Raw genomic sequence first — 12830 nt, 5'->3', positions numbered from 1 at the left:
TTGTCTGTTTGATCACTTGTATTGTATCTTTGTAATATTAGACATTATATATATATATATATATATATATATATATATATATTACAGTAAATAACATCCATGTTAGTCAATGGCGTCTTGTTTTACATCAGTTACACATACTTTTTAATATTTTTTCTCCCTAAGGCAATAGAAATAATTAATCAAACTCAATTCATGCTGTGTACAGCATGTGTACGTTTGGTGTTAGTTGTTAAACAAATTCCAAATGGCAAATCACACCTCAGCAGAAAATCTCAGCTGAATAATGTTCGACAGCTCAATATAGGCCACAATGTATTCTGCATCACTGGGCTCACGGGCGCTCCACAAAAACGTGTCTTGCCAAAGGATTATGACGTAAACTGATCTGTTTTAAAGCGTTAACACGTTGACAATGCAGAACATAGACACAGCTGATTCTCTGTGTTCAAGAAAATGTGGTTTGCATACTACGTGTGTTCTGTCGCATGCAAATGAAAAAAAAGGATTTAAAATGGAGATGGCAGACGGTGTTGAAATGCTTAAATCAACAACAAGCTTCGATTTCAAAAGTAGTTCAGTCCACTGCTCTCCTCGATGAGCATCCAGCAACATGTGAGCTCTCTGTTTGTCTAGTAGCTGTTTGTCCTTCAGAATGAAAACCTGGAGGCTTAGCCAGCCCCTATTAGCTCCGAATTGAAGGATCAATGGATATGAATAGGAATGCCAGTGCAATCTAGTGCTGGTACGGGAAGCATTAAAATTGACTGGACACAATTGATGCAGGTTGAAATGCCAATCTTTTTTTTGGGGGGGGGGGGATGTGACAAAAATGAAATTAATGGAAAAGCAGCAGATCTCAGATGTGATTTTGGTCTTCAGGCTGTTGTTTACTTGTCACTGCTTGTCCTTGGCAGGATTTCTCCTCCATGGTGTGCATCTCCGTACACTGTTGTTGTGTTCATGCGGTCTGTGTGCCGATACAAATGTACCGTTATTAATACTATTATTATAAGTAGTGGTTAGTAGCAGTAGTGTTAGTGGTAACAGTATTAGTAGCAGTCATATGTATGCGTATAGAATGTGCATTATACCTCCTGCATCAATGTTCCCAACACATTTCCTTCTTTTATACAAATAACTTGAGCACAGGGCAGTATAATATATAATATCTGTAACTGCCCCGCAGGTTTGTATTGTATAAACTAAACTATATAATCTCGATAGGTTTCTCTAGTTTTCAGTCATATTCATAGTCTAACATTCTCATAAAGAACTAATAACCATGTCAGAACATAGAAATACTTCTTATTTTTATATCTTCATATTTTTGTAGTGCATGTTCTCATTGTAATTTGCTTATAATATATTATAAATCTGCAAACATGATGACTGCATGCAAAGCTCTCTATAATCAGCAAAGTTTTGAGTATACACTCAAAGAAATGACTCATTGGATGAACTCAATTAAATTGTTGGCAGGTTTTCCATCCAATAATTATATGCAACTCCAACTCAAATTTAGCACATCAGTGCAATAAAATGTAATTAAGTTAGTCCAACTCATTTGTATCAAATACATCTAAAATAAAATAACTATATTCATTACATTTAATTAATTTGTGTTTGTCCAACTCAAAATATAAACTAACTAACTAACAAAATATGCAAACTCCACACAGAAGGAACGCCCAGACTGGGAATTGAACCCACGGACCTGTGGCTTTGAGGCAACAGTGCTAGCCACTACACCACCGTACAGCGAAGAAAGTGTCTTCACCTCATGTAAACAACTCATTTTCAGCTGGCGCATGCGCAAAGGGTAGTCCTCAATGAAACACATTTATTTTGAGTTGATATGCACACCATCTAACCTAAATAAATCTAATAAATGAAAGTATTCATACATTTTGTGTTACACCCATTAAATATAAATATCTATTTTTGTAATCGATTTATTTAAATGTATCAAACAATATTTAAATGTGTCACCTCGAAGAAGGGCTTGAATCGTTTTTGTGAGTGTAACCGAAATAAATCTAATTAATGAAAGTATTCATACATTTTGTGTTACACCCATTCAATATAAATATCTTCGTTTTGTAATTGATTTATTTAAATGTATCAAACAATATTTAAATGTGTCACCTCTAAGAAGGGCTTGAATCGTTTTTTTGAGTGTACTTGGTTTCAGATATCGAGCCTAATTGACTCTCTCTCTCTCTCTCGCTCTCTCTCACTCTCTCTTATATAAAGTATACATATAGCATCACCTGGTTATATATGACCACGCAGCACCTAATTATTGATGTGCATTTACCAGCTGATCTTACAATGCATTAGTATCACTAAAACATCTGTCTGCTATGTGCACCCTTGCATGCGTGTTGTTTTATATCTCATCTCCTGTCTCTATGTGCCTTCTGAAACATCCTTCATAAGTAAAACATAAGGGAAGAGCAGGCTCACCCACACTAGCCATTAGGAAGCAGCACATTTACAGTACATGTATCATGCATGAGCGTGTAGGTTTGTATCTTGGAACAACACTTGGCCTTCGGTACATGCTGCTGTAGCTGCAGTGAATTGCACATCTTGGAGAACTCTCCAGTTGACACTGCTAATTGCATCCATGGCACGCCTCACGACTGTTGATTGAATGTAATTAAGTTTTCCTCCTCTGCAATGAAGGCTCTTGGTTTATGTGTGGGAATAATAATCTATTCCAGTATGTTTAAAACGTTGACGTAAATGCTGGTATTATGACATTATTATTGTTCCACTGTGGTGGCTAAAATGGCAGCTTCTGGAACGTAGAGCACCTGGATCAGTCTCCTCAGATGAATAATGCATTCGCTATCGCTAACAGCATGCTGGGTTTGAGTGCGGTGCTCCGGTCCAATCACGGTGACTTTTCAGCTTCTTGACACTGTTTTCTTTCTGCTTCTTTTGTTTAGGAGAATGAGCTTCAACAGTTCCTCCAAGAGAACAAACACTTGAACCTCCAGTTTTTCAACAGTAGCCACAAGACATCCGAGAATGAGAAGGTAAGGTGCGAAAAGGCGTTTTGACTTCGTACTATGAACATCTCGCTGCTGACCCATTCACATCATGATGTCAAGCTCTATCCTTGAAACACAACATGGTTGTATCCATGCTGGCGGCTCTATGGAGGACAATGTTGGTCTGTCTGTCTGTTGGTGAACCACTTCTGTCCAAACACCATGAAAACTATTGGATGCATTGACATGCATTGGTGCTAGAATATGAACACGAGTGACTTCAGTGATCCACTGACTTCTTCTGTCGGGCTACTCGGAAGTTTTGTTTCCATGTGAAATATCTATATCTGAAAATCTACATATTCAACTATTGGATACATTGTCGTGAATGTTTGATCAGGTGATCCCCTGACTTCCTCAAGCTCTACATTGTTCCTTAAGCTTTACTTGGACCAAACATCTCTTTGGTATTTAGCTAAAGTTAACGTGCGAATAGACTAAACACCTTAAACCTGGTAAACATCAGATGTAAGCGTTGTCATTTGAAGTATGTTAGCATACACTCAAAGAAATGACTCATTGGATGAACTCAATTAAATTGTTGGCAGATTTTCCATCCAATAATTATATGCAACTCCAACTCAAATTTAGCACATCAGTGCAATAAAATGTAATTAAGTTAGTCCAACTCATTTGTATCAAATACATCTAAAATAAAATAACGATATTCATTAAATTAAATTAATTTATGTTTGTCCAACTCAAAATATAAACTAACTAACTAACAAAATATGCAAACTCCACACAGAAGGAATGCCATGACTGGGAATTGAACCCACGGCCCTCTGGCTGTGAGGCAACAGTGCTAGCCACTACACCACTGTACAGCCCTGAAAGTGTCTTCACCTCATGCAAACAACTGATTTTCAGAAGAATGAAACACATTTATTTTGAGTTGATACGCACACCATCTAACCTAAATAAATCTAATAAATGAAAGTATTCATACATTTTGTGTTACACCCATTAAATATAAATATCTATTTTTGTAATTGATTTATTTAAATGTATCAAACAATATTTAAATGTGTCACCTCGAAGAAGGGCTTGAATCGTTTTTGTGAGTGTAACCGAAATAAATCTAATAAATGAAAGTATTCATACATTTTGTGTTACACCCATTCAATATAAATATCTTCGTTTTGTAATTGATTTATTTAAATGTGTCAAACAATATTTAAATGTGTCACCTCTAAGAAGGGCTTGAATCGTTTTTTTGAGTGTAGTTGCTTTAGCATTGTGCTTTAATGACTTCAGCCTCAGAGAGCTGCTAGCGTGCCTGTGGAGGCACAGTGCTGTCTCTTCACAGGCCACAGCCTCCCTGGTCTTTACATTTACACACTGCTATTCAACCATATATGAAAGCATCGAGCCTCCAGTTCTGTTCGAACACCCTCACCTTCCTTTTAGCCCCAAGACCTTAAAGGCCTTTCGAGCTGATACCACACAGTTAAAGTAGATCAACAAACAAAGAGCACCATGGCTCATTCTGTGGACAGAAAGGTAATTTCCTGAAGGAGCTGATTGGCTGGTAGCAGAGATGGGTGGGATGCGAGTTATTGACGTCTTATCAGGACTTGGGTGGCTCTTTGAGCTGCGATACTGAACTGTTATCACGCTGATGGAGATGAGATAGCACTCTGCAGGGCAGGACGGATATTAGCTCTTGCTTACACCCCCTTGTTTTGATCTCTATCGCCACTAAATGAACTCGGAGGGGCTACAAACGGCACTTCCCTCTGGCCACAATAGACTATTGACCTGCTTCTGCTGAATCCAATAAGTTTTTGTTGGATCTGTCTACATTAGGTCTGACAGTCACTGTTATATCCATGCAAACAGTTTTTTTCTTTGTAGGAAGGCGGTTGAGAGGCAGACTCACTGGTTTGTGTTTGTGTTTTGCTTTGCTGGTGTTTGTTGAAACGCCCTCCTCAAGGAGTCATTAGTCATTGATGGCTGCTCTGAGGAAAGGGTTTCGCCACATTAAGGCTGCAGGAACTAGTCGTCTTTACTGCTGATAAGGGGCCTTTCAAAAGCTGATGGAAAAATGTTGCCTCTTAAGTAATACAAAACAAGTGGTCTGTGGTTAACAGTTTATGAAGAATATGTAGAAATAGAAATAGTCTCATTTGTTTTATGTTGTTTGTAATGGCAGTACAGTCCTCATTGGTGTTGATTTGGTGTACGGTGTTAATATAATGTGCACTTTCTTAAGTCAATTGAAAGCTTAGTGCTTGGTTAACAGTGAAGCATGAATTATTCATGAATGTGTTTGGTCTACCGCCATGGGAGTCAGTAAATTATGGTTGGTCCTCTTGCATTATTTTAATATTTAAAAGCTTAGATCACCAAAACCAGCCAGGCCCCACGTCTGGTCTGAACCAGTTTTAAATGCTAGGAAAGCTTTAAGTGGCATTAAAGCAAATACTTCCTCCAGTATATTGACCAGAAAATAGGAACAGCTGTCCAATTGAATTGAATCCAAAGCAATAAGTCTGCCTTAATGAAGCGTCTTATGTTTTTATTGATATTGTATGAGAAAGGCACTGATTCAATTTGGAGGCTCGGAGGCTTTGTGTTGTTGTTAAATTGGACCCCACTGATGTTGTTTCTGGCATTCTGTCCATCCTAGATTAAAGGAAACAAGTGGCAACACACAGTTAATTAAGTGCTTGGCTATCCCTCGTAATGTAACTATTATTTAATCTAAAATAACAGCTTTTTAATAATATAAGATGGCTGGTTATATATATATAATCTTTATGTTTACTTAGTATTAGGAAATGTCTTGTCTCATCTGTTGTGCCTGTGCACTTTTATATGTTTCACCGTGGGAGAGTGGGAAACGTCCTATCGATTCCTTTGTATGTCTTAACATGTGAATAAATTGACAATAAAGCTACTACTACTACTACTACTACTTATATGACTATAAAACAAACATCTACTAGGGTGATGGATCTCTAACACACTCTAGTTCATCTTTAGTTCCTTAGTGTGAATCAAAGGAAATTTGCTATCAAACTAATTTTGCTTCATTGGCTCATGCTTACCACCACCCTGTAGTGACAACACTGTTATTATAATCTGTAGCGATGCATCAAATATCAAACTCTTGAAATGTGTTTTCTCAGTGCTAACATGTGTGGTTAGGAAATGGTGTCACAGGTTTTGAGCCACCCTTAAAGGTACCTTGTAGTATTTTTGACCACTAGAGCTGAAGAGTGGGCATCTATTGTGTTTCACTGTGTTTGCATACAAGAACGCAGGTGACACGGTGCACATTCCTGCTCATGGTTTCACATTAAACCGACTGAAGGCAGTGATGCGTCAAATAATGTCGTGATGTACCACCAAAATGCAGAGAAAAAGCAGACTAGCATCAATTATATAATATATATATATGAGAGTTTCAGTTCAGTAGAGAGATAACGGCTTTGCAAAAGTTATTTGAGAAACTTCACAGGCTACCTTTAATTTTGCCATGCAGCAAAACCTTCAACTTCTTCTTGTAAAGACAATAAAAAGAGTAAATGTACACAATATCCATCCATTTACTCTATATATATATATATATATATATATATATATACACGTATAGATGAAGTCTATATCTAAAACAATTACCACACTCTTGTCTGAGAAAATAAACATAAACCTGCCAAGTATGAACAAGGCTAAAAATCCATTTCGGTCAGTGTGAAAACCAAATACCAAACGGCCTGGTTTGACCAAAAGAAAATCAACTGTAGTACGGATGCACTCTCAAACTCAGTCTCTTTGCTCCTTGCTTGTTCTGTCTGCACAGGTGAAGTCTGAGGATGCCCAGCCCAAAGAGACCCTTGGTGCTGTGACGCAGGAGAGAGATTTAGCCCTGTGGGAGAGGAACAAGCTCCAAGGCAAACTGGAGAACCTAGAGCAGGTGCTCAAGGTGAGGACGCCAGCTCCAAGGGCAGACCTGACCGCACTGTGTTTCTAGTCCTAGTAGTCCATCCATCCCGGGGTCTTAATTCAGGTGTTTTTAAGGAGCCTAACCCCTTATCAGAACCCTTTATCCTACCTGTGCTCCACTGCCTCCATCTGGTTCTCTTCCGCTCTCCTGTCTAATGTCCCTGACATGTCTGTTGCCTTCCAGTGTCGTGTTTGGAGGTCTGACCAGGAGATGTGAAAGAGTAGAAGCTTGGAGCAGTCTGCCTCCCTTTCCTTTCCCTTTCATGTTGTCCTATACCCACCCTGACTGGTCCCTTCCCACCTTCCCTATCACTGCTAGATTGTTCAGGTATCGCTGCTATGTCCATTTGTTAGGGAGCAGTCCGATTCAATCCCACTCTGAATGCTTTCTGTCCACCTCAGTGGCCGTGCTTATCTCTCCCTTTATTCGTGGGCTGCTCACCAAACGAATGGTCACCAGCTACGCGACCGCAGCACTGTGGAATGTGATTTTTTTTGCATGAGGCAGCGCAAAGAGTTTGGCATTATGATGACGGGAGGGGGGTGATGAGGAAATAGAGCGACTCCGTCACCCTTCACGACGATAATGTCACCGACAAGTTTGATGACATTACCTATCTTAGACCTTGATTTTTTACTGGCATTAAAAAGTTATTTGCTTCTTTCACCTGACAGTGTCGCAAGTATTCACATAAAGTGGAAGTAGTGATGTGACTGGGTGATACAGGCCTATTTATTGTGTTATGAAGAGCCTAGCATTAGGTCCCTTGTATTGTATGGCTTCTACTGTTATGGATGACCACAGACAAGCGAGCACGCTACAGAGTCTGCTCGCCCATTTCCTGTAACGTAAAACCCTGCATTGATCATAGAAAGACAACATAACTGAGGACAGCTTTTCAAACAGAACCAGTAACCAGACTTCTGACAGGTATTGTGTTACTTAAAGAGGCAGCACACCTCATTGTGGATTGATGTTAGTTTTTGACCTAACCCGTTTTCACATGACCTTTGTTATGGTATAGTTTATGTCTTTCTTGTTTTTAAGGGTTTAAAGGTCAGCACACTGTTGACCAGCTTCTGTATGACCGATATCTGTGATATGTGTGATATGTGTGATGTCTGTGTCTGTGTGTGTGTGCGTGTGTGCATATGTAACACCTGTGTTGTCTCTGAGTGAAGACTGGAGATGCATTCTGTGTTGGCTGAGTGCCGATGGATATGTAGCACCACTAACAGCAGCCCTCTCTATGCTCCCCCCCCCCATACAATCCTCCTCCCGGCTCTCCACCCCTGCACCCCCTGTGGACAGCATATGCGAGAGGCTGCAGAGCGGAGGCAGCAGCTAGAGTTGGAGCATGAGCAGGCCTTGGCTGTACTCAATGCAAAGCAGCAGGAGATTGAAGTTCTTCAGAAGGTAAGGGAGCTCCGGCAATTTACACTCACAGCTCCAGAGCGCTGGGCTTTCTTGTTTGCTCAGCCTGGGCCCGTGTCAGAAGTCAAAGAGGTTTTTGTTCCAACAAAGGTGAGAGTCAACTCAAAGACTGAGAACACAGTGAAGAGGCTGCAGCACTCACTTCTCTCAACATTGTCATCATTGGCATGACTCGAGCTCTCCCAGTGCGCCCCCTCAATCCCATCCTTCAGTTGTACATCTCTCTCCAAACCCAGAGTGCTCAACATTTCAGGAGCACTCCTCTTGTTTGCTGCAAGCAAAGCAAATCAAACACTCAAAACCCAGAGTAGATTTGACACTTTTTAGAGGCTTGCTTAAACAAAAACGCTGGCCCGGGCCGTTTGATGGTCGGGCCTCTGTGCACTGGAGCCGACTGTAATGTCAAAGCAAGCATAGCAATGGCAGCGATGGCTGATAGTTTAGTGTGAACGTGATAGGAATTGTCACCAATGTCTTCTCTGGAAACAGTGTGTGCCCCAGTGTTGCTGTTGCTGCAGTGTTGCTCTGACTTCACAGTCAGCCTTTCACAGGCAGAGTTCTCAGCTTCTTCTTTCTCTCATTAACAGAAGCTCATTACTGCCTTATCTTCCTTCAAACACGTGCTGCTCTTTGCATTCTCCTAAATTAATTGCCTGCAAAGTAGATTTATGAAACTGTAAAGTCCACAGATGCTCTTCATGTGGAACACAGATGTGGTGCATTTCTACACAGTTTAATGCTTCTACAATAGCCAAACTGCATCCCTCTTGATTGCACTACAGCCTCTTTAATTTATTATTGATGGAACATCATTTCAAATGTATTTGTTAAAATTGCATACATTTGAGCAGAGCCTAAGTCAAAGACATTTTTCTCGGCGGTAACTGCAAACATGCACTCGAGGCCAAGGTCGCACCTGCATTACATAATTATGTCATATTGTAGCACCCAATCGTGTTTCGGTTCAAAGACATGAGATAACTGGGATTATATTTTCAAGACGGTTTACGTTGATGAGAGTTCTCAAACTCAAATGACCTGCGGGCCAGTGGCCAGGTTGTTCTTGACTGGTACGGGGCACTTGAACACTCTGTTTTCCTGGAGAATGGCAGCTGTCTGTGTGTCATGCAGGAAGCAGTTGCATTAAACTCCATTTAACAAAAAGTCACTGAGGTGTGCTTGTAAAGAGTCCTGTTGGTCGTCAGGTCAAGTGCTGATGCTCCTATACCGCTCATCATGTTGAGTCTTTGGCCAGCCAGTAACTTCCTGGAGTCTTTGCCATTTGCATTCTTTTTGGACAGAGGCCGCCTTGTCGGTCTTTATGCTGAGCTAAACTAAAGAGAGTGGTATCAAACGTTTAGCTCTATAGCTGGTGTTATAGCGGGAGAAGGAGCCTTACTGGAAAATAAAACGATTTCCATGATTTCTATATTAGAGAAAACTAGAAAAAAACTAAAGATTTGTTTGTGGGCCAGATGTGGGCAGGGTCCGGTGCCCAAACTGGTCGTTTGACCTCTGGTTTAAATGCTCTCAGGCAAGTGTGCTTCACAGGTAAGTGCAGTAAACTGAATTACAAATGCTACCTTGATTTACATTACTTATCCTGCATGCCGATAATAGTTTAATGTTGGCGTTGCATAACTCACTGTTTTGACAATTGAATGCAATTTATAAAAAAACACACATGATATCAAAGGTGAAAATGTTGCGAGAAAAGCTACAATATAAAGAGCTGGTTGTGGGTAAGTAAGAATTGCCTGAATCAAGGTTGCTTTCAAGTGTTAAATGTGAGGAGAAAATATGAAATGGAGGTAAGAGGCATCCTTCATCGCGTTGACGGTGGCTTTCTTTACAACCATGTTCACCCAAATCGCAAGTAATTGAAAAGGTGTTTCTGTTTTGTCTGCAAAGGCCTTTCATTGGCGTTTTAACCTGAAACGTAACTGCAATATAAATGAAGGTGAACTGAAACGCTGCACCCTGTGTTTCACAGGCTCAGGTTGAGGCAAAAAAGGAACATGAAGGCGCTGTCCATCTGTTAGAGGTGAGCGTCTGGACTCTGGGGGTGTGTGTGTGTGTGTGTGTGTATCTGGTGACTGCTGCAGGATAAGGGACCAGTCAGCCCCGAGGCAGACCTGTGTAGACATCTCCTGCTCTTCTTGACCTCACTGAACCGTTATGCTCTTTTGTTGCTTTTTCTCATGTTTTAAGATATGAATCCTTGGCTGAGTAGATTGATATTCATAATATTGTTAAATTAACCTTTGAGCTACACATTTAAACTTAATAAAGTTGTGTAGATAGCCTTTTTTAGTCAGGTAAATACATCATAAACAGACTGCCATTATCTGTCTAGTATTCCGTCTTTCGTTTAGCAATGTGATAAGGTTGATGCGATCGAGATGTGTACGAGTGATCACATGTGTAATTGTTTTTTATTTCTTTCCTACATCTCTTTTTACTGAATGGATGTGTTTTTATGCTTATACAGAACCACTTGGACAGCATGCAGGTATTTCAGAATTGTTTATTTATTTATTTATTTAATATTCTTCGACATCTTTCTTAGTATAATCAATAGTAGCAGGTATGGTGATGAAACACCATGTTACAAAAATGTATTCATCATGATCTAAGTGTTGTATTAATGATGATAAACACAAACAAATATACAAGTGGTACTCAAGAGGTAAAAGGTAACATAAAGCATACATCAGTTCAGAACTAATCTGATGTGTGCTCTTTGCTTTTTGGTTTTCAGAAATATTCAGGGCTGCTTTTCTTGGGCTTTACTACCCACTCAGCTCTGTTTCACATTTCCCATCAAAGCAAACTCACAAGTGGAGAGCTTTTTGAAAGTCTGGAACTTGACTGACAGCATAGACTGGAGGTCTTTCTGACTTGATCATAAAGAAAAATGCAGCGACACTTAACAATTGATGAAAAGATTCAGAATATGGATCGACTTCAATTAAAGAGGAATGCCTGGGGCCTCACTGACCGACCTCAATCCCACATAATCAAAGCCCATCAACACATTGAGGTGTGCAAATTTAACTTTGTAAGACCAAACACGTGTTAAAAATGTGTGTTTTAAATGTGAACAAAGAAAAATATCAGGCTACAATAAATGTGTGGAGAAAATCAATTGAATTGGTATATTATATTGCAAAAAAGTCTGGAAGTCTTTATGTATAGCAGATATTTTCACCTAGAGTTCATGTATATTAGTCCTTACATTAATGTATCTATGCATCCAGTAGATGTTAGTTTTCTTAGTGTATAAGACTATATTATTCTCAAAGGATCACATTGCCAAACAGTGAATGTGATCCTGTAGATGTAGCTGTGCATGTCTGTTAGTCAGCATGGGTTTAACAACTATTTGCCATACAGCTGAGAAGTGTATGAAGCTATTACAACTAATGCCTCTAAACTAATTTACTAATTATACTTGACAACTGCAAAACTTCCTTTGTTGTCTGTCTGCTAACAGCATGTTATATCCAGCAACAATCTGTGTGCATGAAATGGACTCGGTGTGTTGGGCAGTGCTAAAGAAAACCCACGGTGGCTTCAGTGTCGTCCAGAGCATCTGCTCTTCAGATGGTTGTCAGTTTGAGATCGAAAAGTGATTTCTGATTTCTGATTCAACTCGAGACCTCATGCTCTAGCACCTGGATTTTTCGTTATACCTGCCCAAACAATCATGCTCAGTTTGTCAGTGTTAGGTTGTACGTTTAAGTTTCCTGCTCTTAAAGTATGTATGGCTGATGTTATTTTGTATATTTGTCATCATCATCAACAAATCCCATGAAATGACCATGAACCGACAATATGCACTAACTTCCCTACATTATCTGTGGCTTTCAGCCCCATGTCCAATTATTAACAATGAACATGTAGATCTTTAAAATAACTATTCTGGATTGTCACAAATACATATTTAATACATAACACACAAAAAAGTAATACACAAAAAAAGGGGAGCTGTAGCTTTTAGCAAATATTACATAACTCACATTTAACAAACTGAAACAGAAGTAAATAGAGCATTTGCTGTGGACTATACAGCAGATTAATACACATGTTGGGCTCTACTTAGTATGTACAGCAGTAACTATGTGTTCAGTTTGTGAGATTAATTTACAGGACCGGTGTGTAGGATGTAGCTGTAAATGTAATATAATAGTAATAACTATGTTTTCATAAGTGTAGGATGAGTTGTTTGTATCTCCACAGAAACTAGGTCCTCTTTACAGATTACACCATGTTGTATCGCGGCCCAGAATGAACTAACTAAACACTCTTTTTTGTTACCTGGAGGCCACCGTAGTTCTCTGACATGCTTGAAAAGGGAGCGGAGGGGTGTTAAACTGGTG

General features: G+C 39.6%; 1 protein-coding gene across 6 annotated transcripts in view; it reads left to right on the top strand.

Moving 5' to 3' along the window:
- The window catches only part of rimbp2b (RIMS binding protein 2b), a 76680-nt gene that overhangs the window by 40664 nt on the left and 23186 nt on the right, over positions 1–12830 (top strand). For all 6 annotated transcript variants that reach the window (XM_056418415.1, XM_056418420.1, XM_056418418.1 and 3 more), the window contains exons 4-8: positions 2958–3047; positions 6871–6993; positions 8326–8430; positions 10442–10492; positions 10940–10960. In XM_056418415.1, the coding sequence (XP_056274390.1) occupies positions 8329–8430; positions 10442–10492; positions 10940–10960 (174 nt within the window). In that variant the 5' untranslated portion in view covers positions 2958–3047; positions 6871–6993; positions 8326–8328. The remainder of the gene's footprint in view (positions 1–2957; positions 3048–6870; positions 6994–8325; positions 8431–10441; positions 10493–10939; positions 10961–12830) is intronic.

This window comes from Pseudoliparis swirei, chromosome 7 (assembly GCF_029220125.1).
Source record: "Pseudoliparis swirei isolate HS2019 ecotype Mariana Trench chromosome 7, NWPU_hadal_v1, whole genome shotgun sequence".
NCBI lineage: Eukaryota > Metazoa > Chordata > Actinopteri > Perciformes > Liparidae > Pseudoliparis > Pseudoliparis swirei.
The sequence above is the reverse complement of the archived record's forward strand: the minus strand, read 5'-3'. Positions and strand labels throughout refer to the sequence as shown.